The sequence below is a fragment of the Carassius carassius genome, chromosome 47 (assembly GCF_963082965.1).
Source record: "Carassius carassius chromosome 47, fCarCar2.1, whole genome shotgun sequence".
In the NCBI taxonomy this organism is placed as follows: Eukaryota; Metazoa; Chordata; class Actinopteri; order Cypriniformes; family Cyprinidae; genus Carassius; species Carassius carassius.
In genome coordinates this window covers 13755395-13782814 of record NC_081801.1, presented here as the reverse complement: position 1 = coordinate 13782814, position 27420 = coordinate 13755395, and the positions used below count along the sequence as shown (strand labels likewise).

General features: G+C 39.9%; 1 protein-coding gene across 5 annotated transcripts in view; it reads left to right on the top strand.

The window, feature by feature from the left end:
- Nucleotides 1–27420, top strand: part of LOC132130451 (glutamate receptor 1-like) — a 61147-nt gene that overhangs the window by 15273 nt on the left and 18454 nt on the right. For all 5 annotated transcript variants that reach the window (XR_009428705.1, XR_009428704.1, XM_059542163.1 and 2 more), the window contains 8 exons: nt 5127–5311; nt 6283–6336; nt 7789–7947; nt 8247–8414; nt 10485–10589; nt 10953–11063; nt 15924–16130; nt 17056–17513. Coding sequence is in view for 3 of the 5 variants with exons in the window: in XM_059542163.1 (XP_059398146.1) it covers nt 5127–5311; nt 6283–6336; nt 7789–7947; nt 8247–8414; nt 10485–10589; nt 10953–11063; nt 15924–16130; nt 17056–17513 (1447 nt within the window). In the remaining 2 variants the exon portion in view is untranslated. The remainder of the gene's footprint in view (nt 1–5126; nt 5312–6282; nt 6337–7788; nt 7948–8246; nt 8415–10484; nt 10590–10952; nt 11064–15923; nt 16131–17055; nt 17514–27420) is intronic.

Below are 27420 nucleotides of genomic sequence, written 5' to 3'. Positions count from 1 at the left end.
AGTGTTCATACTGTATATTATAATGTTGTTATGACTAAATTCACTCATTTTAGTTTTTAGTGATTTATTTCACATTTTTCATTTATTTATTTATGTATTTTACAGCGACAATTTAATTACCATGCTGCATTTTTTATATCAAGGTAATGTGTCATATTAAAAATAGTCCAACCTTTCAACAACCTTTAGAATGCATCAAATCCCTAATAGAGGTGTTATGGTGTTCTCTACTACCATGCAAAACTACTCCTACAATTACCTGGTCTCACCCTAATGTTTACTGCGCCATTTGTCAGGTGCTCAGAGATGACATCTTAAAGCCACTGCAGATGGCACGAGCATCATCTGTGGAGCTTGCAGCAGTTTAGTGATCACAACCCCCAAATCTGTCCTTGCCAGCTCACACAGATGTTTACCAAGCTGAAGCATGATGAGCCAGCTGCATGTGCGCTATCTCCTCAAAGACCCAGATAATAGAGTTAGGGCCTGTAAACACACAGCCAACTTTGTTAAAGGCGGCGAGGAAAACACACTGCATTGGACTCTAAAAGAGACGGACGGAAATTCAATTTGTTCCTGTGTGTGCAATATTTGGAGAAGCGTGGCAAAAGTGGGTGAAACAAGCCAATTCTGCTCTTCCAAGACAATCCCTACACTCATCTGCTTTCTTTTTCCTGGCTAATCACCAGTGGCACAGTCCTGCTAGGCAACACTAACAAACTGTCCATCTCTCCCTCCGTCTTATCTGCGGGTTAGTGCTGCTTGATGGAAGATAAAGCTGGTTTGCTCTGTGGCACGAGACTATTTTACAGCTGCCGAGACACAGGCGTCAGGAGAGGGTAGAGCGTTGGTGTGGCCAAGGCTGTAGAGGCGTTTCGAAAGGCAATCTGACGAAGTCTTTTAATGAATGCCAGTGAATGCATTGGCTAACTCACCATTCTTTCAGTGACAAACCTAATTCTGTCTTCTGTTGTGTAATAATCCAAGTACTTATTCCATAATTAGCAAATCTCCTTTTAATCTTGTATTTTACAGAGAGATGTGAAATGAAAGCCTTTCAGATGATGGCTCATATTGAAAGCAGGGAAAAAGAGTGCAGGTAGTATGCAAATTATCCAGAATTATACAAAATTTCACCCTAGTGACAAACGTTTCAGTGTATATCCTGCAGAAAGCAGTATTTATGTGGACAACTGAACCCAAGATTCTCTTTGTACACTACAGTCCAGATTATAGTCTTGTTTTTAGTTAATGATATGCATTGTTAACGTATTATGCTAATAGTATGCAGTGGGCCAAGATCAGCGTCTATTTTTGTAATGTTTCTATCTGCTCATCTTTAGATATAGTTGAATCTCTGCCAAAAGCAAAGACATTTTTTGTCTCATTTGGAAAAAAAATCATGCAAGAGCTTCGCAAAAGACAAAAAGTTTACAAAAATGGACAAATTTTGATACATATTTTGAAAGTGAAGCAAAACAAATCCTGTTTTTCTAACACCAAGCTTCCCTCTAAGAGACTAGGCCATAATGCATGAGCAACTGTGATGACAGCACCAATTATGATCCAAATCCATGTCTGAAAGTGCAACCGAGCATTCACAACAAATGCAAATTATTTAAATACTAAAATTAGCTTATTAATGTTGTCTCTGATAAATTTATTTGAGTGTATGTCGCTTTCCTGACCCATTTAAATGTGCCAGCTAGTATGCACTGAAACATCTCACTTGCTTAACTTTGCATGGCCTAATTTTCCACCAAATCCATAGTTAGGCTTTATCAGGAGGTTGGTGGTTTGTATTTTTGTACATTTGTGCTGCTCGCAAACACTAATATGTGTGTTATTATTTGTGTCAGTATTGATCTAGCTTTGGCTTTAAAGGCACTTGCCTCTGGTTAAATTGGAGATTTGATGTCTTTGAAGTTGAAATTCTGCTGCCTGCAGAATGCATCGTTCATATTGACCAGTAAGCTTATCGTAACCGAGCATAAGCCAACACTGATCGCTGTATTAAAGCGGCATAATTTGATTTTTCAAAATGCACAGGCTTTGATCCTGTTCCTCTGGGTAAAGGCTAATTTAGACAGCATGACTAAATGAGATTGTCTTTTGAAGTTGGGAAGTTCTGGATGACCACCCAGATCTCCTTTTAAACACAGTTTAGCACTTCTAATTAACTTTTATTTAAACTACATATTTATTATAATATTTTTTCTTTGAGTAATAATTAATCAAGCATATTTACTTTTTACTTGATGCTTAAGCTATTTATGTTCACATAATTGTAAACGTTTGTCAAAAAATTGAATAAAACCATATAAAACCAACATGAATGCAAAAACTTGTCTGAAAGCTTACATTTACATTCACTGCATGAAAAGGTGCATTTCCGGACTGTTCACGTCAGCATATAAACTCATAAATGGATCGTTTCTGTCAGTTTCTGTCTATGTGCTCTGGCGTTTCTGATTTCTGGACACTGTCGGAAACTGACTATTCTGTATGCGGAAATGTTTACTCACTCACTGGTAAATCCACGTACATCCCTGTGCATGACAATAGTCTCTGCAAAATCCAGGCAGTTAAATCTCTGTAAACGGACACTCGTGTCTCAGTAAACGTCCATAAATTACTGTATACTTAATATGTTTTAAATCCTACGGGCCTTCTATACAAAAATATGCGTCATATGCACTTATAATAACTGTAAACGAAGCCACAAACACAGCAAGGCATCAACAAAACTCAATTTTTATTTTTCAGCAAATGCAAGACTGCAAACATTTAACAGGACTGCAAATATTAATAAACAAACTCAAGAGGACTGCAACATTTAGATGGAGAAAAATATTTTAAATATTTGCAAACACAGACACTTCAAGTAAATCATTAAACTAAAATAAAAAAATAAATAATAAAATAATTTTAAAAAGAAACAATAAAAAAATTATACTAACCAAAAGACAAACACAATAATGAATACACTTGCAATGGACACTGCAAAGTCAGGACAGTGATTACTGCTCCCTCAATCAGACAGACACAGCATCAGGACCATGCCATATTTTTTTTCATTTAATTCTGCCTTTCAGAAGCTACAGAAGATACTGTTATGCTCATAAGTTTACATACCCCTAGCACAGAGATGTGCAAATTCGGTCCAGGAGGGCCACTGTCCTGCAGAGTTCTGCTCCAACTCTGATCAAACTCACCTGTAGCCTTCTAGTAATCCTGAAGACCTTGATTAGCTTCAGGTCTGTTAAATTAGGGCTGAAGCGAAACTCTGCAGGACAGTAGCCCCACAGGACTGAGGCTGCCCCTCTGTGCCCGAGTAGAATATGCAATCATTTTAACAAAACAAGAGGGATCATAATGTATGCCATTTTTATTTAGTACTATCATAAATAATCAACTTTACATAATAGATATTTACATTTACTGATTTTCTAAAAATGAAAATGTATAATTTATAAAAATGTTCAAAAGTTTACATACACTGGATGACCCACAGCGGTTTTTGTTTTGGTATAGTTTTTCAACTGCCTGCTGTTCTTCAGAAAAATCCTTCAAGTCCTGCAAATTCTTTGGTTTTCCAACATCTTCTGAATATTTGGCTCCATCCGACAATGACTAATAATTTTGAGATCTATCTTTTCACTCTGAGGAAAAATTAAGAACTCATAACTATTATAAAAGGTGAAAACATTGTACACTGATGCTCCAGAAGCAAACAATACATTAAGAGTTGGGGGTGTACATTTTGAACAGGATAAGTACATTTTTCTTGTTTTGTTTTAAGTAATTTTGTGCCTCTTTGAGACGGAACAATAATGCGTGGAGAACATACATACACTTGGAGAATGCAAGCTTCTAGAGGTAATGAATTTAGGTAAAGGGGTGCAGAGCTAGTGGTGGTTTTGTAGGTGAACATTAATGCCTTGAATTTTATTTATCTGGAAGACTTTTATTTGTCATTGACTTAGCTAATGTTAGTCAAATAAATAGGAGGAATTTGATGAATTACATTCAATTAGTCAATAGATCATAGGAGGCTGGGAAATCACTCATCTTAAAATACAGATGCTACTGAGGAGCGAATAATCTTTCATTAAACTAATTATATCACTACGTCTGCTACACAGGAAACAAGCTGTCATTGTCGGAAGATAGTTCCTGTTTGAAGAACAATCAGCCGTTCTTTTTTTATTAGTTTCTCTCCATATGCGAGAAACCATCACATGACCAAACCACATGCAGGTAACCAGAAAAAGTCAAATGATCTGAAACGATGCATGCTTAGTCATACATTGTGTCTCTGCATGGCGAGAGCCTTCCAATTAAATAGTTTGTTCAGTTCTAATGAAATTCACAGCAAGCCATCCATATGCTGGCCATTAATATCACATTATTTATTTTCCTCTAAGAAAATCATAGCCATACAATTCATACAATTGCCGGTAGTGGCTTTTGATCAACCAGATTACAAAAGGCAGTTTCTCAACGTGTGTTTCTGTTTTCTTTGAAAAGATAATAAGCACTGGAGGAAAACAAATCAGAGAATATATAAGAGGAGGCTGAGAATCAGACGTAAGCAAGGTAGACGTAACGTAACAAAAGAGCACTGTTTAGTGAGAAAATAAATGTTGCATATCCATATATTTAATTTAACCATGCTTGCTCAAGGTTTTTCTAAAATCTGTCCAGACTAAACAACTTCAAATGCATCTTAACTTGTCCTCCTTACAAAAACACCCAGAATTTTCCCTAAGCTGAAGAAAAGAGGCTTCTAAGTGATATGAAAGCAGATGCTGATTAGAGCTGAAGCAGAACAGTGGAGACCCCCTGCTAAATGTGGAGACAGAGCTGCTCCTCCGGACTATGTGACTCAACAGAGCATGTGGGATTTTTTCCAAATCAAGACTTTTCTTCCCAGGATGTTACAGTACATCACTAAAGTGATATTCACAGAGTTGCATCACTGTCTTAAAATACTGATGTTTTGAAGAGGTACAGATGCTTCAACATATTGTGCTGAAACATATGTGTATCCATGCAAGCAGCTGCCTATTATGAATATTCAGTTAAAGCCATATGAGTCTTCTTACTGGGACTTTTTATTGAAGGTCTGACGGTGTTGCAAAAGATCTTGGACACTGCTGCTGAAAAGACCTGGCAGGTGACATCCATAAACTTTGACACTCTGACAGAGGTGGCATTCTTGAAAACCATCCAAGATCTGGATCTGAAGAAGGAGTACAGGGTCATTCTGGACTGTGAGCTGGAGAGACTCAACTCCATCTTAAACTTGGTAAAGCTTCATACTGTACGTTACTATTATTAAGAACACATTATCATGTGTATAGTGCATGTATTTTACTGTGCAAACCCATAACCATGTGGTTTGCCTGGTTTTTGATCAAAAGGGTGGAAATCTGTGGAGTTTTATTTGGTCTTAACAATTAGTACTGTAGCAAAACACTTAGAAAACACTAAGACAAATGTACAAAAATGTATACCTCAATTAATAATTTGTTGCTTCCGCAGTATCCCCAATGAATTTCTTATTTTCTAGAAGGATTCCAAGTATTGCCAAGTATGGTCAAAGGCCTGCAATAATTTTTCACAATTCGCAGTGTATTCTCTTAACTTAATGGCTCTGGGACATCTTACTTAATTTTAAGAAATGTTATGTTGACTTCATTATGGGACATTACATGTGTCTTATTGAATAGCAGATCATTTTTCAGTACACTTTAAAGTTATGCCATGTCTTTCCCATCTGAGGATTGAGAAACAATTAATTCCTCCTTCAGGCACACCAAGGCAATTACTTTTCTCACCATTCACCATCCAGACAAGATCTCAAAGAAACAGTGCCAAACCCAATGATCAGAAATCAGCATCCGATACAGTTAACCCTGACAGTGTGCTTCCAGAAGACCGCTGTTGTTCACAGGTGTTAATGCGGTCTTCATGCACATGTAGTCATTAAGTCCTATAATTGGACTTCCTATGGTGACAGATGCCAAATCCTTCTTTCCTCCCTTCAATCTCGTGTAGTTCCGACTTATCCTTCTGATCATAGATATTCTACACTCAATGAGCTTGGGAGGGAGTGCAATTAAGTCCTGAATGATGGGACCTATTCATTGCTATTTAGAGAGCCAGGCTAAAAATTATACTTTAACTGGCATCAAAGGAAAGAGGCCTGCCATTAGTTGACAGCAAGAGAGAGGGTAGTGCTTTAATGCTGTTTAATATGTTGTATTTGTCTTTCAGATTGCGGCACAAAAAAAGAACTTGAAGAACTACCATTTCATACTAGCAAACCTGGTAAGTGAAGAATCCTGTATCCTTCAGTCCTTTTTGGTCTGCATGAATGAACTATGAGCCTTGAGGCTACTTATGATGTATTGTCGGTTAACCTCTTGAACATTGACTGGAATCGCAAGGGAGCGCTCAGACGAATTGATGGTGGTGTTTTACATCGCATGGCTACTTTTTCTCCCTTTTTTCTGTGTGACTGGGGAGTGTGCATGCTTTTAAATGTTACACACAATGCAGACAGATTGCAGATTACCCTCTGAGCTGACAGAATTAGCATTTGTACCCTTTCTCGAAGGCGTGAGATCCTTTTATTTTTTTTGCATTTTTATCATATATTATCAATTTGCATTAAGGAGTTCAGTGGAGTAACAAAATAACGGGTGCTCAGAAAACATAACTGGCCAACTGAAGAAGCTGAAAAGACCTAATTTCTCATTATGAATCTCATGATGATTATATTAATTTTTTTATTATGTCGTTTCCATTTTCACTCAATGGCTATACTTGTCAGACCTTCCCTGTGGCACTTAGGTCAGGACTATGGTAGTGTATTATGTTTTATTAATATTTATTTGAATATTTGCATTATTTTACTTTTAAAAAATTAATTTATAATTTCAGGATGGTTTTAATATCTTAATATTACAAAATAATAGTTGTTCAGAAAGCCAACTAAATAAACTGTAATGCAGAACTCGTGAACTGTGACTTCACATGAAAGCATTGTAAATATATGCAATTGGGTTATTTGACGGGTAAAAAGAAAATCCTCCAAACAAGACAAGTACTGTACTTAATCCAATTCAGTGATGAAGAGAAAAGATGTCATCCCATAACCAATTATTATGAAAGCAGCAGGGATGCAACACTTTGCATTATAGAGTCCCCTGGGTTCATCGCCACAGGGGTTGGTCACCCAGATGAGCAAACATACACATAAACACAGATACAGTACAATTAGCTGTTATCACAAAGTGATATTTACCCAGCATGCATATCTATGTATGTCTATGCATGCGACTGTATCATTACCTCTACTGACTCTCATGATGTAACCACATTATATTGATAACTCTAACCATTACTGTGCAATTAAGCCTTGTTTCTAATGGGTCTTTTTTTTCTAAGATCTAGCTAGACTTAGAATAATGTAATTATGTCTACATTATGTGTTCTGACTTGAATGACTTTATTCTGGTTTATATTGTGTTCTGTTTGACTGAAAAATATTTTCTGTTTAATTTATTGCTTCAATAAAAAAAAGTGTAATAGATTTTTTTACTCATTTTATTACTCTGAAATCTAACACAATTCTGATATTAAAAACGATTGCATTGTTTTTTTATATTTATTAAAGTACACAAAGTCCTGAAACTTGCTGTTAAAGGTTGGTCTGTGTATCAAAGCAGAATTGAAAGATGAATGAATATTGGGATATTTTGATGTGTTTGCCTTCAGGGATTTCTGGATCTTAATCTCACAGAGTTCAGGAACGGCGGTGCCAATGTGACAGGCTTCCAGCTCATGAACTACACAAACCCTACTGTCAGCAGGACAATACAGCACTGGCTGGAGTTTGACAGTAAAGACTTGAAAAGTCCCAAAAGGAGGCTCAAGGTAAAGCAAGGTCTTAGTCATAAAAATATGATTTTACAGTAAATGCTCTCATGATGGACTTGGACTGTGTCCTGCTGAAAAGACCTTGAATTTCCATTTGGATTCTGCATGGGTAATGCGAGGTGAAGAGGTGAAGATGGTTTGTGAAATTAAATCTTGCTACTTAAACTAACAAGAAACACATCAATGTATACTGGTGACCCTCTACGCCGGTCTTTTCAGCAGGGCATTTGAAAGCCTAAGGTTGTGAATAACTCCTTTTATCCTTTTCCCCTTACTTTTCATTTGGAACATAATAGTACACTGGAGCGCTTACATATGACGGGGTGACTGTCATGGCCACGGCCTTCCAGAACCTGAGAAAGCAGCACATTGATATATCTCGCAGGGGGAATGCAGGAGAGTGTCTGGCTAACCCTCCTGCACCCTGGGGCCAAGGCATCGACATTCAGAGAGCCCTACAGCAGGTAACTAGACCTTTTTTTTTTTTACACCAAAAGAGTACTGGTTCTCATGGCAAAGCTGGTACTTCGTCGGAAGAACGGCAAACCTCAGAACTGGCCTGTATTTTTTACTGACTTGGAAGTTGAACAAAGAAATCATGCACTGTTACTATATAACAAACAGAACATCAGGTTCTTCTTAACATCCAAAGTAATTTGATTCAGCCTCATTATGCAATCACAAACTGCTTTTGTTTTATCCATCATCTGATTAAATTCTCAGCAATCGTTTATAGATGTTGATTGTAAATACATTCATTTCAGACAAACAGAGAACAGCCTCTGTGCAGCGCCACATACATATTAACAGGATGCTGATCAATTGAATAGGCTTTGTGACTTCTTATTGGGCTTTTTTTCTGGTTCAAGACTTAAAAGTTCCAGGGGCTGATGCAGAGCAAGTTTTACCACTGGTTTTTCAGCTTTTAAAGGGTCATGAAACCCCCCATTTCTGCACTGGTTAGTTCTCACCACAGTTTAAAAAAAATGCTAAAAAAGTGGGCGTGGTGTGCAGCGGACCGGGGGAGGGGGAAGAGGGAAGACAGACAGCACACACAGCTTTGCTTTCAGACAGTTTCATTTCGCTACCATCGAGTTAGAAACACAAATAAATGCCCAGCCATTTGCACCCTGCATCGAAAACATATTTCATTTACATTCAGTCATTTAGCAGATGCTTTTATTCAAAGCGACTCACAAATGAGACATATATATTATTATGTGGCGTTTATATAAGCCTTTTGACAGGTTGTGTCACAGAGCTATAAAAACGGTTACACTCACCAAGTGAATGAATCGCGTTTGTGCCGAACTCTTATTACAAAGAAAAAACACTCTTCTGCGATCCATAAATGTTTCTCTGTTAATGTGTGCGAAGTCATTTCACAGTCTGATGTGTCTTTCATAGCAGATCAACACATGTTGTTGTGAATAATTAAGCGAAGCGTCTTCTCATAGTATAATAACATGCAATCTCATGAATAATTGAATAGACACCAACGCTCATCAATGTACTATAGTCCATTGCCATGTCACAAATCGTGACGTCAACACAATGTAGATTTTAAATCCGGAAGATGAAAATAGAGCAAAAAAGCTTAAAATTAACCAATTTTCTCCAACAGTTAAAATTAGCGGATGCTAACATTGTCTTCTATGATGTACAACACAAACACCTCTGCTATAATCTTAGAATAAGAAGTCTGGGGTTTCATGACCCTTTAAAAATGCCATTATTTAATGCAAAGTTAGGCCTTCACAATTTAGGGAAAAAGGCTAATTGCATTTGCATGCAGCTTCAGGTTTGCTGTGGTGGATATTATAGTATAACTATAAAAATAAATAATAATAGCAATTATATTTACATTTACATTTAATCATTTAGCAGATGCTTTTATCCAAAGTGACTTACAAATTAAGACAGTAGTAGTTATTATTTTTATTATTATTATTATTACTACTACTACTACTACCACTACTACAACTTCTACTAAATAAACGTATTAAAATATAAAATGTTACTTTTTAAAAATGTCTTCATTTCTTTATTTTCTTATAATAAACCATCCAGCTTTTATTTTGGTGCAAGGAGCCCTTTAAGCATCTCTTTGTTGACAACATCTGTTTTATAAATGAGCCTCTCATTATAAATTTGGGAACATGGTTGGGGCATGTTGCATTTCCTAATTCATGTTATGAGGGTCCCAAATGCAGAAATGAATTTGTGTGGAGCAGCATTTAATGCCACTTTGAGACACTGAAAACACAGGATCATGAGCTGCTTGTGTGTAAAGGAACACTGTGATGCACTTAGGACACGTTGCATATATTTGTTTAATTAAAAAGCAGCCATTGTGATAATCACAGTAAGCCATGGTGATTTCAGTTTTATTTTGATTAATCATGCAGCCCCACGAAAGTATCATTTGGCTTCCTGTACAAAAATGTAAATCAGGTTTCACACCTAGTGAAGTTCTGTGTCGATGATGAAGATGAAATTATGAACAATCTAATTATGTGTGATTGTCTCTGTAGGTGCAATTTGAAGGGCTTACAGGACATATTCAGTTTAATGAAAAAGGACATCGCACCAACTTTACTGTCAGCGTGATGGAACTTGGCCCAAACGGACCCAAGAAAGTAAATCGAATTGAGTTTTTTTCCCCTGCTTCCACACATATGGCGTCCACACTTACCATCCTATATCAGTAATCATAGATTCTGACTTCTCACTTGAAGTTTTAGATCATGCAACAGATTCATGCTTGACATTTTCCTGACATAAATTTGATCCGGAATGATTAACCTGAGGTTGCTCCTGAAACTTCAGCACTTGCTGTGATGAAAGCGAATGAAGTGTTAGTCACAGGCAGGCTTAAAGAGCCACGCATGCATTTCAAGTGATTACTGCTCCTCTTAAGCCATCAATATGAATATTTAACATTCTAAAAATAGTGGCTCTGTTCTGTGCAATGCTGTGACATTCCTCTTTTCTGCCTGCAGGTGGGCTACTGGAACCAACGTGAAAAATACGTGAACACAGCTACTTACAGCAACATGCTCAATGAGACGTTTGGACTGCAAAACAGGACCTACATAGTCACCACCATCTTGGTGAGTTGTTCAAGTCAAGTCAAGTCACCTTTATTTATATAGCGCTTTAAACAAAATACATTGCGTCAAAGCAACTGAACAACATTCATTAGGAATACAGTGTGTCAATAATGCAAAATGACAGTTAAAGGCAGTTCATCACTGAATTCAGTGATGTCATCTCTGTTCAGTACAACTCAAGTTGCAATGGAAAGATAGTTAAGTAATAGTTAGTTGTGCTTGTATCCATCTGATCAAGCAATGTGTCACATAAGTGTGAATTACAAATCATGAGTGTTATTAAGATTAAATGGTGTACATGTTTTCTGTGTGTGTGTGTGTGTGTGTGTGTGCAGTTAATGGTGCCTTGGAGTGTGCTATTCTCACTAAACATAATTACATAAACATAAAGTATTGTTCTGGTCAAACAAACAGATAGTCCCATCCTAAATCCATGCCATGGTCTGAGCATATATTAAATTAAATTAAATTAAATTTGCATATACTCCAGCAATTTGCATATACTCCAGAATAGTGTTGTCACGGTACCAAAATTTCAGTATTCGGTACCGATACCAGTGAAAATCCACGGTTCTCGGTACCAATTTCGGTACCAAAGCAAAACACAAAAATATGCTAATTAAAAAAAAATAACTTTTTAGCACTAAAAATAAAAACAATGCCATTCTTTATACTTATTTACAATTGTGTTTAAAGTTTTTCTACAAGTTATATAATTATGAAAAACAGTAAACAAGTTTCACCCAAATTTAATTTGTCTTTTAATTTATGAAATTTAAACACATTTTATTTTTTCGGTAAATAAAGGGGATTTGCTATTAAAATTAAAAATGGAAGAAATATTGTGATTTATTTCCTTAAAAAATAAAGTTTTATAAATTTTTTCAACAGTAGTAGCAGTATCACATACATTTTACTAAATAATAGTAATATTTCTAGCACAATGCCTTTATGTAAAAATTAACTTTTAGGCCTAATGAATGCATATTTGTAATTTTAACTGAACTTAAGACTGGTGGTGATGCTTAAGATATTTTTGGTCATTGAGGGTTTCTGTAAAAAAATAGTAATAGATCATATTAATTATTATATATATTATATTATTATATATACTATCATAATAATGTATATACAATGCACTATGAATTGATGAGCTGCTGGGTTCATGAATATTAATCACATCTGCGTTCGGTCAAACTGATTTGCTGAAATAAATCAGCGCCAGCCAATGAAATTGCCATTTGCACATTAGCTCCGTCCACTACCGGAGAAACCGGTATGTCTTCTGCTTGTTCGAAAATGAATATAAATAATTCTAAATGAACTCTAAATGAGCGTGGTAAGACTCTCGCTCTCTCTCTCTTTGCACGTGTGAGAAACAGCGCTATCAGTAAAGCAACGGTGAGTCATGCGCCTTCACAAAGAGTTTACAGAGCATCAAATACAGGTGCGCTGTGCGTCCATTGAGATGAACTGAAAAGTTCAGATCGATTGATGGAGAGAACTCTGAAGCTCAAATGCTGAAATTAATGCAAGCGTCATTCGCTTCAGTCTATGTAGTAAACAAACCCGCACTTCTCTGCCATTCATTAATTCACACAGAGACGCGCAGAACACGGATTCATATTTCAAACAACTTTTGCGGCTTAACATTTACAGATACTGGTCCATATGGAGATTTGATTTGATTAATGTATGCTAACTTTGACAAATTCCATGACTGTCCATATTAAAATGTAAGTTTCATTTTCATGACTGGATTTTGAGATTCCGTCCTCGTTTTCTGCTTCGCGGAAATCATAGCGCTGAACCGGGTTTGAACGGGACCTCGGTACTACCGGTACTTAAAGAAACCTGGTACCGTCACATTTAAATTTTTTTAGTACCGACTTGGTACCGAAGTACTGGGTCTTTTGACAACACTACTCCAGAATGTTATGAAGAGTGATCAGATGAATTGCATAGTCCTTCTTTGCCATGAAAATTAACTTAATCCCAAAAAAACATTTCCACTGCATTTCATTGCTGTCATTAAAGGACCTGCTGAGATCATTTCAGTAATCGTCTTGTTATCGTCTTGTGAGAATGTTGACGAGATCATTATGTCAGGCTGATTGGGTTAGAATGGCAGACTTGACATGTTAAAAGGAGGGTGATGCTTGAAATCATTGTTCTTCCATTGTTAACCATGGTGACCTGCAAAGAAACACGTGCAGCCATCATTGCGTTGCATAAAAATGGCTTCACAGGCAAGGATATTGTGGCTACTAAGATTCCACATAAATCAACAATTTATAGGATCATCAAGAACTTCAAGGAAAGAGGTTCAATTCTTGTAAAGAAGGCTTCAGGGCGTCCAAGAAAGTCCAGCAAGCGCCAGCATCGTCTCCTAAAGAGGATTCAGCTGCGGGATCGGAGTGCCACCAGTGCAGAGCTTGCTCAGGAATGGCAGCAGGCAGGTGTGAGCGCATCTGCACGCACAGTGAGGCCAAGACTTTTGGAAGATGGCCTGGTGTCAAGAAGGGCAGCAAAGAAGCCACTTCTCTCCAAAAAAAACATCAGGGACAGATTGATCTTCTGCAGAAAGTTTAGTGAATGGACTGCTGAGGACTGGGGCAAAGTCATATTCTCCGATGAAGCCCCTTTCCGATTGTTTGGGGCATCTGGAAAAAGGCTTGTCCGGAGAAGAAAAGGTGAGTGCTACCATCAGTCCTGTGTCATGCCAACAGTAAAGCATCCTGACACCATTCATGTGTGGGGTTGCTTCTCATCCAAGGGAGTGGGCTCACTCACAATTCTGCCCAAAAACACAGCCATGAATAAAGAATGGTATCAAAACACCCTCCAACAGCAACTTCTTCAACAATCCAACAACAGTTTGGTGAAGAACAATGCATTTTCCAGCACGATGGAGCACCGTGCCATAAGGCAAAAGTGATAACTAAGTGGCTCGGGGACCAGAATGTTGAAATTTTGGGTCCTGGCCCAGATCTTAATCCCATTGAGAACTTGTGGTCAATCCTCAAGAGGCGGGTGGACAAACAAAAACCCACTAATTCTGACAAACTCCAAGAAGTGATTATGAAAGAATGGTCAGGATTTGGCCCAGAAGTTGATTGAGAGCATGCCCAGTCGAATTGCAGAGGTCCTGAAAAAGAAGGGCCAACACTGCAAATACTGACTCTTGGCATAAATGTCATGTAATTGTCGATAAAAGCCTTTGAAACGTATGAAGTGCTTGTAATTATATTTCAGTAAATCACAGAAACAACTGAAACAAAGATCTAAAAGCAGTTTAGCAGCAAACTTTTTGAAAACTAATATTTATGTAATTCTCAAAACTTTTGGCCACGACTGTAGTCTCAATTACCTTTTTTAACTATAAAAATTCAATAATGATATTTCAATAATATTGAGAATGGACAGGGAACAGTGTTTTCACATGAAAAAAAAATACTTGAGCTTTATATACAGTAGGCTGATCTACTTAACACTAAAAGCTGTGGCATACCAAGCTGATGGATGACTGTTGTTGGGCTGTCGTTGAACTTCTGTCAGCTCGGTTAAATCTGATTGGCTGTTCAGCTTAGTGAACCAGTGCATGATCAGAATAGTGAAAGTAATGAAAGCGTGCAAATGACAAAGCCAAGAATGAACACAGAGGCTGCTCTTATTTTACATCTGAGCATTCCAGTACGCGAATATTTTCATAATGAAATGGCTGTCTGGAATGTGTAAAGTAAAGACCAACTGATTAGCATGATACATATTCAAAATGGTAAGCAAGCCTGCTTTGACACAGAACTAGTTTTATCTTCTCTTTTTGAATGACAAATATAGACTACTGCCACTTGCTGATATAGAAAGTTATTTCCTCTTTTGCAAACACAGAACATACATGCTAGTTGGCTATTGCCTGCAGTCTTCGTGGTGTGTTCAAGCTCATTTTCTTGGCTTAGGCACAGGTGACACAAGGCGACAACACAGTCTGCTTGTTAAACCGTCTAGTTCTTTAATGTTGGTTTGGTGCATCACGGTCTTTACAGGAACTGAGCTGATCCTTCAGGTCCAGTCGTTCCCATTTTACCAAGTAGCCACAAACTTGCTAGAGCATACAACAAAGACGTAAAAAAAGCATTAGCAATATTACTGTCGCCATGTTCATAGTGATATTTTGGTGCTCCTGATAGGTGATATCACTTGTTTTATGGTAAAAAAAAACATAAAAAAAATGCAAATTTAAAAAAAACTGTCACCACATGATCCCTCACTCAGAAGAGTTTGTTCTCTGCCTCTGGGGTGAATAACCATCCTCTCAGGAAGGTAAGAGGTAGTGTGAATCTTTTGAACCCTGCTGGGTTTACTGTTCTGCTCATTACAGGAACAGTTTGTGGGCTGACTCAGATTTTTGAGTGGCTATTAATCTTATTTCAGCTGAACTCCAAAAAGAAATACCCTCATTCCCTTAAGGATTTTTCTTTGACTGTGGTTAGACAGCTGCACTATTGATTTGTCTTTTATAATCGACTGAAGGACTGTAATATTATACCCACATAGGAGGAAACACAGGTGTGTTTCCTCATATACACATTCCAGTGTACTTCTCTTGTTTTTTTGTTATATGTTTTTTTTGTGTAGATGCACAGAACTGAGCTGAAATGCAACCCTTCAATAATATATAAGCTGAGAAATATGCTGGAAATGCAGAAAACATTTGATGTAGCTGATGCAAGATTTTCTTTCAAGTATCTTCAACTACTCTTAATCATGTAGTAACCAAACAACTCGACTGATCTGGCCCTTGCTAACATACAAAACAAGAAATGCAAAATTAACCTGCACTGTGTTCTTTATCCTTAGGAGTCTCCATATGTGATGCTGAAGAAGAACCATGAGCAGCTAGTGGGAAATGACAAATATGAAGGTTATTGTGTGGAGCTGGCTGCAGAGATCGCCAAGCACGTGGGCTATTCCTACAGGCTAGAACTAGTGGGGGACGGAAAGTATGGAGCCAGAGACTCAGAGACAATGATGTGGAATGGGATGGTTGGAGAACTAGTGTATGGGGTAAGTAGCTATTATCTGTGAATGTTATCAAGTTTTGTGTGGTAAGGATTTGTTTGGTTGTTTGCTTATTTATTTTATTTTATTTTGGCTGGCATTTTAAGTTTGCATATCTCTAGCGTACATTAGTCAATTTAGCTTAAAGCTTCACTTCCTCCATTCCTTGGAGGTCCAGTCTGTTAACAGTGACAAAAATATTTTCTGAAATATATAGCAAAGTGCTGGCAAAGTTTGCCGCAGTACAGAGAACAGGACATGGTGTGTCAAAAACTCAATGCCTCGGGTCTAACAAGGTAGATTTTCCCTTATGTCAGAGCATGTTTGTACAATGTCTGACTTTCTGGCAATTTTAACAACATAACAAAGAGTCCTAACGGAGGCCAATTAGCATGATATCATTTATAAGAGCAAAACGGAGGTGTATGTGTAGTTGGCTTTTATACGCACTCAGTTTTTTTTATTCAGAGCATTTTTACCCTGAGGCTGCAGCATTAGTTGCTTTGGAATGCTAAGCAGTGTCAGATGTACTCTGTCTACATTGGGCTAAATGCGAACACCACAGCTCAGTGTTGTCAAGCAGCATTCGTTAGATTTCTCTTCAGCTTGAAGAAAATATGGCATTAATATGAAGCGTAGAGAGCAATAGCGTGTGAGGGATTCTCTTGAGGATGCAGCATTGAGTAGAACTGACTGTAGTGATTCATAATACTTGAAGTTATTTATATGTTCAGCTGCTTCTAAAATGGTGGGTAAAGCTTTTTGTTGGTTTGTGTTTGTTGTATGCAAACTGGATCTCAAAGTTTCGTAAAACATTTTCTGAATGTCTGATTGCATCACTTTCTGAGAAGTTGTTGAAACATGATTGTCAACAGTAAATCACACATGGCACTCTTTCTTTGTTTAATGATGTAATCATATTGTCTTGTAGAAAGCAGACGTGGCTGTCGCCCCCCTCACCATCACTTTGGTCAGAGAGGAGGTCATTGATTTCTCCAAGCCCTATATGAGCTTAGGTATATCTATCATGATCAAGAAGCCCACCAAGTCCAAACCAGGTGTCTTCTCCTTCCTGGACCCATTGGCGTACGAGATCTGGATGTGCATTGTGTTTGCCTACATTGGCGTGAGTGTGGTGCTGTTCCTGGTGAGTCGCTTCAGTCCATACGAGTGGCATGCAGATGACGAAGAGGAAGAAACGGAGCAGCAAAACCAAAACCAGAACCGACCACCATCACCAGAATCCAACCAGTCGCCAAACCAGGACGCTCAGAATCAGAATCAGAGAGAGGAGAAGCAACCTGAACACACCAATGAATTTGGGATCTTCAATAGCCTGTGGTTTTCCCTGGGAGCCTTCATGCAGCAAGGATGTGATATCTCACCAAGGTAGGGGGACATTATCATATTTTGTTTCATCTTCCACCGCTGCCTTTTCTTTTGCCTGACTCATATTCCACAAACAACATCTGTGATGGAGATAATGGGTTGTAAAATAAAGATGATCTTAATTGTCTGCTGCATTACACCATCCCTGAACTACATCTGAAATGCAGATCAAGTTGAAATTGAAATAAGATGCCTCAGAATATATTAAGACTGGAACAGGGAGATTTAATTTGAAGTGAAGGTAAAGATTAGATTTTCGATTGACTTTTATGACTTATTTTTTAGTTTCTGATTACCCACATGACCAAAACCAATATATATATATATATATATGTATATATATATTAAAATTGGTTTATATAGATATATACTCACCTAAAGGATTATTAGGAACACCTGTTCAATTTCTCATTAATGCAATTATCTAATCAACCAATCACATGGCAGTTGCTTCAATGCATTTAGGGGTGTGGTCCTGGTCAAGACAATCTCCTGAACTCCAAACTGAGTGTCAGAATGGAAAAAGAAAGGTGATTTAAGCAATTCTGAGCGTGGCATGGTTGTTGGTGCCAGATGGGCCGGTCTGAGTATTTCACAATCTGCTCAGTTACTGGGATTTTCACGCACAACCATTTCTAGGGTTTACAAAGAATGGTGTTGTAACGAATTAAAACTCCATAATCATCGGGAAGAAGGAGGTGGGAACCTGCGGACAATCAAATCAAGACTTTAATGACAAAAATAAAAACCAAACACAACTATAAAATCCAGGCCTGGTCCTCTCTCATCCGTCACTGGCGTCGCTCCGGTTTTATATCCCTCCATCTCCTCTGTGGGACTCGAGACCAGTGGGTCGAGCAGGTGTCGCTCATCTCCAATCACTCCACCGGCCTCGCTCCTGTTCCCACGTCTCTCGGCCCCGCCCCACTCGTCACAGGTGTGAAAAGGGTCTTCCAGTCTTCCAATCCAGTATGTGCCGTCCTGTTGGCGAAAATGCCTTGTTGATGCTAGAGGTCAGAGGAGAATAGGCCGACTGATTCAAGCTGATAGAAGAGCAACTTTGACTGAAATAACCACTCGTTACAACCGAGGTATGCAGCAAAGCACACAAGCCACAAGCTGTTGTGAAGCCACAACACGCACAACCTTGAGGTGGATGGGCTACAACAGCAGAAGACCCCATCGGGTACCACTCATCTCCACTATAAATAGGAAAAAGAGGCTACAATTTGCATGAGCTCACCAAAATTGGACAGTTGAAGACTGGAAAAATGTTGCCTGGTCTGATGAGTCTCGATTTCTGTTGAGACATTCAGATGGTAGAGTCAGAATTTGGCGTAAACAGAATGAGAACATGGACCCATCATGCCTTGTTACCACTGTGCAGGCTGCTGGTGGTGATGTAATGGTGTGGGGGATGTTTTCTTGGCACACTTTAGGCCCCTTAGTGCCAATTGGGCATCGTTTAAATGCCACGGCCTACCTGAGCATTGTTTCTGACCATGTCCATCCCTTTATGACCACCATGTACCCATCCTCTGATGGCTACTTCCAGCAGGATAATGCACAATGTCACAAAGCTTGAATCATTTCAAATCAGTTTCTTGAACATGACAATGAGTTCACTGTACTAAAATGGCCCCACAGTCACCAGATCTCAACCCAATAGAGCATCTTTGGGATGTGGTGGAACGGGAGCTTCGTGCCCTGAATGTGCATCCCACAAATCTCCATCAACTGCAAAATGCTATCCTATCAATATGGGCCAACATTTCTAAAGAATGCTTTCAGCACCTTGTTGAATCAATGCCACGTAGAATTAATCTATAAGTAGATTACAAATTTTACAGTTCTAAAGGTCGAAAGGGGGTCAAACACAGTATTAGTATGGTGTTCCTAATAATCCTTTAGGTGAGTGTATATATATTAGGACTATAAGTAGATTACAAATTTTACTGTAATTACACAGTGTGGTGATTAATCTAATTAGATATTACAAACCCATTTCCAAAAAAGTTGGGACACTGTACAAATTGTGAGTAAAAAAGGAATGGAATAATTTACAAATCTCATAAACTTATATTTTATTCACAATAAAATATAGATCACATATCAAATGTTGAAAGTGAGATATTTTGAAATATTGTGCCAAATATTGGCTCATTTTGGATTTCATGAAAACTACACATTCCAAAAAAGTTGGGACAGGAAGCAATAAGACGCCGGAAAAGTTAAATGTACATATAAGGAACAGCTGGAGGACCAATTTTCAATTTATTAGGTCAATTGGCAACATGATTGGGTATAAAAAAAGCCTCTCAGATTGGCAGTGTCTCTCAGAAGTCAAGATGTGCAGAGGATCACCAATTCCCCCAATGCTGCGGCGAAAAATAGTGGTGCAATATCAGAAAGGAGTTTCTCAGAGAAAACTTGCAAAGAGTTTGAAGTTATCATCATCTACAGTGCATAATATCATTCAAAGATTCAGAGAATCTGGAAAAATCTCTGTGTGTAAGGGTCAAGGCCGGAAAACCATACTGGATGCCCGTGATCTTCGGGCCCTTAGACGGCACTGCATCACATACAGGAATACTGCTGTTCTCTTACGAGAGCTCTCTCGTACTGCGTCTTAGCTAAGACGCTACGGGAAAAGTCTCTTTTCACGAAATACTGAAGCAAAAAATTATCCTTAATTTTGTATTTTTGTAAAGCGCATTTGCAGCAGTACACAGCCATAGGCGAGACGGCTCGTTCGCTCATTGGCTTGTTCTGCGGCAACTGCACAGCCTATCGAGTGCAGGCTGATGCAACATCAGACCAATAAGGTTTGCGCCCTTCTTGCCACTTCCCGCCGAAACGGGTGTGGCCCAACCTATAAAAGGACCTCGAAAAGGCTGACTCACCTGATTTTTCATCTCTTCAGCGAAGCTCACGCATCGCTGGATCACGGAGGAAGCAAGCGCCGTCTGAGAAAGCACATCAGCAGGACGAGCCATTCTGAAGCTGCTGGCCTTCGCGCCTTCCACTACCGTTCCTGCTGCGCTATCCGGCGCCTATATCCTTTCAATCCTGTTATATCCAAGCTGTTCTTTATGTGTGTGTGTTCGCCCTGCGACACACTCGTAAAAGAGCTCGCGTCTTTTTTAAGATGCCTTCCTGCGGCTCGTCAGAGCCCCACTCAGCGAGGGAGACCGGTACGTCATCTGTGTCTCCTGCCTGGGTGAAGATCATGCAGCGCTCGCGGACGGCGGATGCCCCCACTGCGAGCTGTTGCCATGGTGACTCTGAGGACTCGCCTGGCCTTTTTCTCTGAGCCTGCATTCTCCGCTGCGCTGAGGCGCCGTAAAAGTATCGCTTCCAGCGGATTCCAGAACCGTCTTCAGCTCAACCGAGGTCGCCGGTTCGCCCTGCTTCACCGGCCCCCCCTGCATCGCTTCCCGGTGGGCAGCGCCTGCTGTTTGCCGGCGCGTCGTCCGAGGAAGTCAATCTCAGGGCCGCGTCGGGGGAAGAGGACACGCGCTCTCTGCTAGCTTCGGGCAGTGAGGGCTGGGCGAGCTCCGAGGATCTCGCGCCTTCTGCTCAGAAGCCCAGCAGACGAGCTGACATCGAGAAGGAGCCGGGGCGAATGCTCGTGTTGGCCGCGATGAGTCTCGGCCGCGAGTGGTTTGCACCAGCGCCCCCCCTCTCGTTCCCGGCTGGATGGTATTTCCCTTTCGGATGAGCGTACTTCTCAAAGCCCGCCTAATTTCTTCCTGAGCTTCACGAAGAGGTGGCGAAGGCTTGGAACGCTCCATATTCAGCACGAACTCGTTCGTCTGTCTCACTAGCATTCTCCACACTGATGATGCTAAAAACAGAAACTACCACTCACTTCCGCCGGTGGAACAGGCGATAGCGACGCACCTTTGTCCGCCCTCTGCTGGACGGCGGCAAAAGCGGTGTTGCCATCTAAAGCCTGCTGTGTGACGCTGCGTCGGCACTACTAACGATGGCTGCTTCATCGAAGCGCAGGTGTACGAGTTCCGCTGTGGCCGAGCTCTCACCCAAGCGCGCCGCTGTTTCAGTTCCAGGAATTGTGACTGTCTCAGTGTTTTCTGCAATGCGCAAGCCTGCACAGTTGCCCGCTTGCCTGCACACAAAAGCCGTTATCACAACAGCTTCAGCATGCAGCTCGAGACCCCCGTTCTCGCTCTACCGGCCGTCGCCCCGCGCCGCTGGTGCTATAAATGTAGTGGCCGATGGTGCTATAAATGTAGTGACGATGCCCACTCCTCAGTGCCCATCTCCACATGTAAGCACAGCCCTGCACACAGTGGTCGGTGTTCTCCAGCTGGTGCACAGCTCGAGGTTATTCACCCCTTAGTTGTGAGGTGACGGAGGTCCTCTCCTTCCTACAGTAGCTGTTGGATAAGGGCAGAGCCCCATCCACGCTCAAAGTTTATGTGGCGGCCATCGCGGCGTTTTCTGAAACGGCGTCCGGTCAGTCAATAGGAAGGAACGATTTAGTCATCCGGTTCCTCAGAGGAGCTAGGAGGCTGAATCCTCCCAGACCTCCGTCAGTCCCTATGTGGGACCTCGCGGCGGTATTGGAGGCCATGAAGGGTCCCCCTTTTGAGCCTATCCAATCGGTTAGCCTTCAGCATCTGTCGTTCAAGACAGTATTCTTGTTGGGTCTCGCTTCTGTGAAGCATGTGGGTGATTTGCACGCGCTCTCGGTGAGCCAGTCGTGCTTGGAGTTTGGGCCCAATGACTCAAGGGTCATACTCAAACCTAGGCACGGTTATGTGCCGAAATCCCTCAACACACCATTTCGGGCTCAGGTTATTGCCCTGTCTGCCCTGCCGGTGTCAGGGGAGGATGGAGACTCGAGTCTTCTTTGCCCTGTCAGGGTTTTAAGAGCTTATGTGTCTCGCTCTGCTGCCTTTCGGCAGACGGAGCAGCTGTTTGTCTCATTCGGTGGACGTTCCAAGGGAATGGCTGTTTCGAGACAGACTCTATCCAGGTGGATAGTTGACGCCATAGCGTTAGCTTACGCTTCCAGGGGCCTTCAGTGCCCGTTGGGCGTCAGAGCACACTCCACAAGAGGCGTCGCCTCATCGTGGGCGTGGTCTACTGGGATCTCCTTGCAGGATATATGTATGGCGGCAGGTTGGGCCTCGCCGTCTACATTTATCAAGTTCTATAACCTGGAGGTCCCCGCCTTGCAAGCAAGGCTGTTGTCGGTATAGTCGAATCAGGGCCCAGAGGGGAATTCTGAGTTCACGAGCGCTATGCTCTGCCGACTGTTATATGGGCAGTATTGCGTAAGACCCGCATTGCCACATTGGTCAGGCTTTGCCTCGGCTGTGTGATGTCATATTGCCGCATCTACGGATGCTGCTAAATATAGGACGGAGGGCTTTTTCCCTTTTCTGTCCTGGACTCTCTGTGAGTCCCTCAGGTGACTGTGCACTGTAAATCCTGGGCGTTGCTTCAGGTTTATTGGTGTGTGATCCCTGTGCGCACGGCGTTTTACATTGGGTTCCCGTAGCGTCTTAGCTAAGACGCAGTACAAGAGAGCTCTCGTAAGAGAACGTACTCGGTTACTAAACGTAACCTCGGTTCTCTCTAGAAGAACAAACGAGTACTGCGTTCTCTGCCGTGCGCACGATTCCCTCTGGTTCGCTTCGGCGATGAAATAAATCAGGTGAGTCAGCCTTTTCGAGCTCCTTTTATAGGTTGGGCCACACCCGTTTCGGCGGGAAGTGGCAAGAAGGGCGCGAAGCCAATGAGCGAACGAGCCATCTCGCCTATGGCTGTGTACTGCTGCAAATGCGCTTTACAAAAATACAAAATTAAGGATAATTTTTTGCTTCAGTATTTCGTGAAAAGAGACTTTTCCCGTAGCGTCTTAGCTAAGACGCAGTACTCGTTCGCTCTTCTAGAGAGAACCGAGGTTACGTTTAGTAACCGAGTACGTAATCAGGGATGCTTCCAGAAAACATTGTCGGTGAACACAGTCCACCGTGCCATTCGCCGTAACCGGCTAAAATTCTATAGGTCCAAAAAGAAGCCCTATCTAAACATGATCCAGAAGTGCAGGCATTTTCTCTGGGCCAAGGCTCATTTAAAATGGACCCACAAAGTGGAAAACTGTTCTGTGGTCAGACGAATCAAAATTTGAAGTTCTTTTTGGAAAACTGGGACACCATGTCATCTGGACTAAAGAGGACAAGGACAACCCAAGTTGTTATCAGGGCTCCGTTCAGAAGCCTGCATCTCTAATGGTATGGGGTTGCATGAGTGCATGTGGCATGGGCAGCTTACACATCTGGAAAGGCACCATCAATGCTGAAAGGTATATCCAAGTTCTAGAACAACATATGCTCCCATCCAGACGTTGTCTCTTTCAGGGAAGACCTTGCATTTTCCAACATGACAATGCCAGACCACATACTGCATAAGTTACAACATCATGGCTGCGTAGAAGAAGGATCCGGGTAGTGAATGGCCAGCATGCAGTCCAGATCTTTCACCCATAGAAAACATTTGGCACATCATAAAGAGGAAAATGCGACAAAGAAGACCTAAGACGGTTGAGCAACTAGAAGTCTGTATTAGACAAGAATTCCTATTCCTAAACTTGAGCAACTTGTTTCCTCAGTCCCCAGATGTTTGCAGACTGTTATAAAAAGAAGAGGGGATGTCACACAGTGGTAAACATGGCCTTGTCCCAACTTTTTTGAGATGTGTTGATGCCATGAAATTTAAAATCAGCTTATTTTTCCCTTAAAATGATGCATTTTCTCAGTTTAAACATGTCATCTATGCTGTATTCTTAATAAAATAATGTAATTTGAAACTTCCACATCATTGCATTCTGTTTTTATTCACAATTTGTAAAGTGTCCCAACTTTTTTGGAATCGGGTTTGTACAAAAAAGTATCTTCAGTTTTCTCTTTTTTTCATTTTCCATTTTTGAGTGAACTATCCCTTTAATTCATATTTTATAATATAGATTTTTTTATTAATATGTAATTATTGTTATTTTTTAAGGAAATTTTACTCTAAATAAGAAATTAAAAGGTCTTAATAAGTCATTGAGTCATTCATTTAGTTACCCGATACAAACTGATTTGAGTACTGCCCTGCAGAAGCTACAGAATATAATTACATGTTTCCCAGAAGACAAAATAAGCTCAATTTACCCTGATCTTCAAATTCAGTCCTATTTCTCTGGCTGAATTGGCACTTGTTCACACAATTCTTTCTCGCTAGCATTAGTCATGAGGAAAGTGTAACCATAGGTTAGGCTAATGCTGACAACCCTGAAAGGGTCCTCTAGCCTCATTATGTGCAGATTGGCCTTGAGCCTCTGGGTGTGCTGGCTCTTCTTCTAGTGTTTGACATTTTGGTTGGACATGTATATCCTTGGCTTGAGGGAAGCAAGCTACACACTCAAATTAGATTACACTGCCAGAGAACGTTCCATGACAGATGTGATTGTCTGTGCCAGAGCACTGTGCCTGACAGTGTTTCTGCATGCTAGCTCAGGACTTCCATGGAAAACTCCATTACCTCTCACCTTTGAGCTAAAGAAGGAATGCTGAAGTAATGAAAGTTTATGAAATCATTAGAAAAGTCCTTGATCAGTGCTCATTGTTTGTAGGAGGTCAGTGGGTTTTCATGAACTGACATGGTGTTGAATCATCATGTTCTTTTGACCTAAGGGCTTCAGACAGTGATAGGGAGCATGTCCGGTCTTTCATAGCCTCCAAAAGCGTATTTTATACAGTTCTTCATCCGATTTTTATCTATTTATTTATGTAAAAAAATTTGGTAACAGTTTTGTTAGCTGATCTGCAATACAGATAATTAATCTTTAAAAACAATTATAAAACCCGATAGTACATAATAGTAGCTAAATCATTTGGCTACAGTAAAACAACTTAATATGCAATAATAAGAATCTAAAATTATTGTTATTTATGCCATATTTATTAAACAGTTCTTTCTTGATCTAAATGGCTAATCTAATAATAATAGTTATTATTATTTTTATTATTATTATTATATCAGTCATTTAGATAATTCAAGAAACAACTGTTTAATAAATATAAAATAAATATAATTAAAAAAATATTAATAATATAATAATTTTGATTTATTAACCAATTGTCTCCTGATCTATATTATATTTCATTAGAGATGTTCCGATACCCTTTTTCTCTTCCCGATACCGATTCCGATACCTGGGCTCAGGGTATCGGCCGATACCGAGTACTGATCCGATACCTGGGTGTGTATCTGTATATACAGCTGTATATACTACTAGCCCTGTGTAAATTTCTAGAATTATTTTATGGTGTGCTCCAGACTTATCCCTTGATAAAACATGAACAAATACATGGTTAACTACTGTATTTATTACAGTATTTTTATTATCTGACATGAATTTGACAGTAATATTATTTAATTTCTTAAGCGAAAAAGAACTTCAAATGCAGCCAAAAATCTAACACCGCAAACTAAAAAAGGTATTTTAGTATTTTATTTTTACAATATTGGTGTATAAAAAACTGCAACAAATAAGTCTAGGAATATAAAAAATTCTATATTAATCAGATAATCTCTTTACAACAAAACAAGTAAAAAACAAGCAACCGTCTAGGCATAATTATTATTATTAATAGAGACGTATTATTACTACATAGAGACGTAGCTAAATCTACTGTAGGCTACAACAGTAGCTTAATATATTGTCAATTTACTCGCCATGAAGATCTTTGAGTGTCTGTGTTTATGATATGACAGTTTTCTCAAATGAAACGTTAAATTCTCATGAAGTGACGGTTTATGCGTTCATGTCCTCATATAGTGACACACGGCAGAGGCCACAAAACAGCGAGCTCCCGTGCATCTGCGCCCGTCTCCCACAGAGATGTAGACTTTGCAGGAGTAATATTTAAATAGTATTTTGCAGTTTAATATTCACAGACACTAGTATATATATTCGGCTACAGTCTGGAGCCCTGCGCTTAGACTAACACGGAAGCGACTGAACGCAGCTGCGGGTAACGAATATACTCAAACTTACTACCGGTTCTACAGAGACGCTGGTATCATCACATTTTAAAATTTTCAGCACCGTCTTGGTCCCTAGTCGCCGTTTTACTGTCTGGTTGGTCCAGTCTGACATACTGCTAAACAGCGGACATACTGCTAACCACTGATCTATAATATAGAAGCGGCTTCACTGTCTGTTGGCAGTTTAGAACGCGATGAGCGATCCAGTCATATATAGATCAGTGCTGCTAACGCGTTTTCATTTCTTCTTTGCTGCTCTACACAGGGGTTGCTTGTGGCATTACAGCACAACGTCCTGTGTTTGCAATGCATTCTGAGCAGCGAAGAAGAACCGTGCAGCGGTTAGGCAAAGCTAGCGTTCATAACTAGGTCTTGAAAATGGTATCGGATCGGTATATGGGTTCATGTACTCGCCGATGCCGATGCCAGAATTTGTTGTGGTATCGGAGATATTTCCGATACTAGTATCGGAATCGGAACAACTCTATATTTCATTACATTACATTACATTACACTGCATTGCACTGCATTGCATTGTTAAGTTACGTCCCTTGCTTATCTGAGAATGAATTGCTATAAAAAGTACTTATGCAAACAATGCATTAAATAAGGATGTTCAGATGCTTTTTGTGTAAAACATCACAAAAGATGAATTTGAAATTAAAAAAAGAATTTACACAGCGCTGGACATGAGTCCTTGTGTTGGTGGGCAGATGTATCTGTAATACTTTTAACTTCTTAATTCTCTTGAAATGTTACTGTACATAAAGGTGATTGTTCTTTGAACTGTGAGGCTATTTGTCAGCCATCTCTGAAACCACTATTTTAAAAAAGTGTTTTG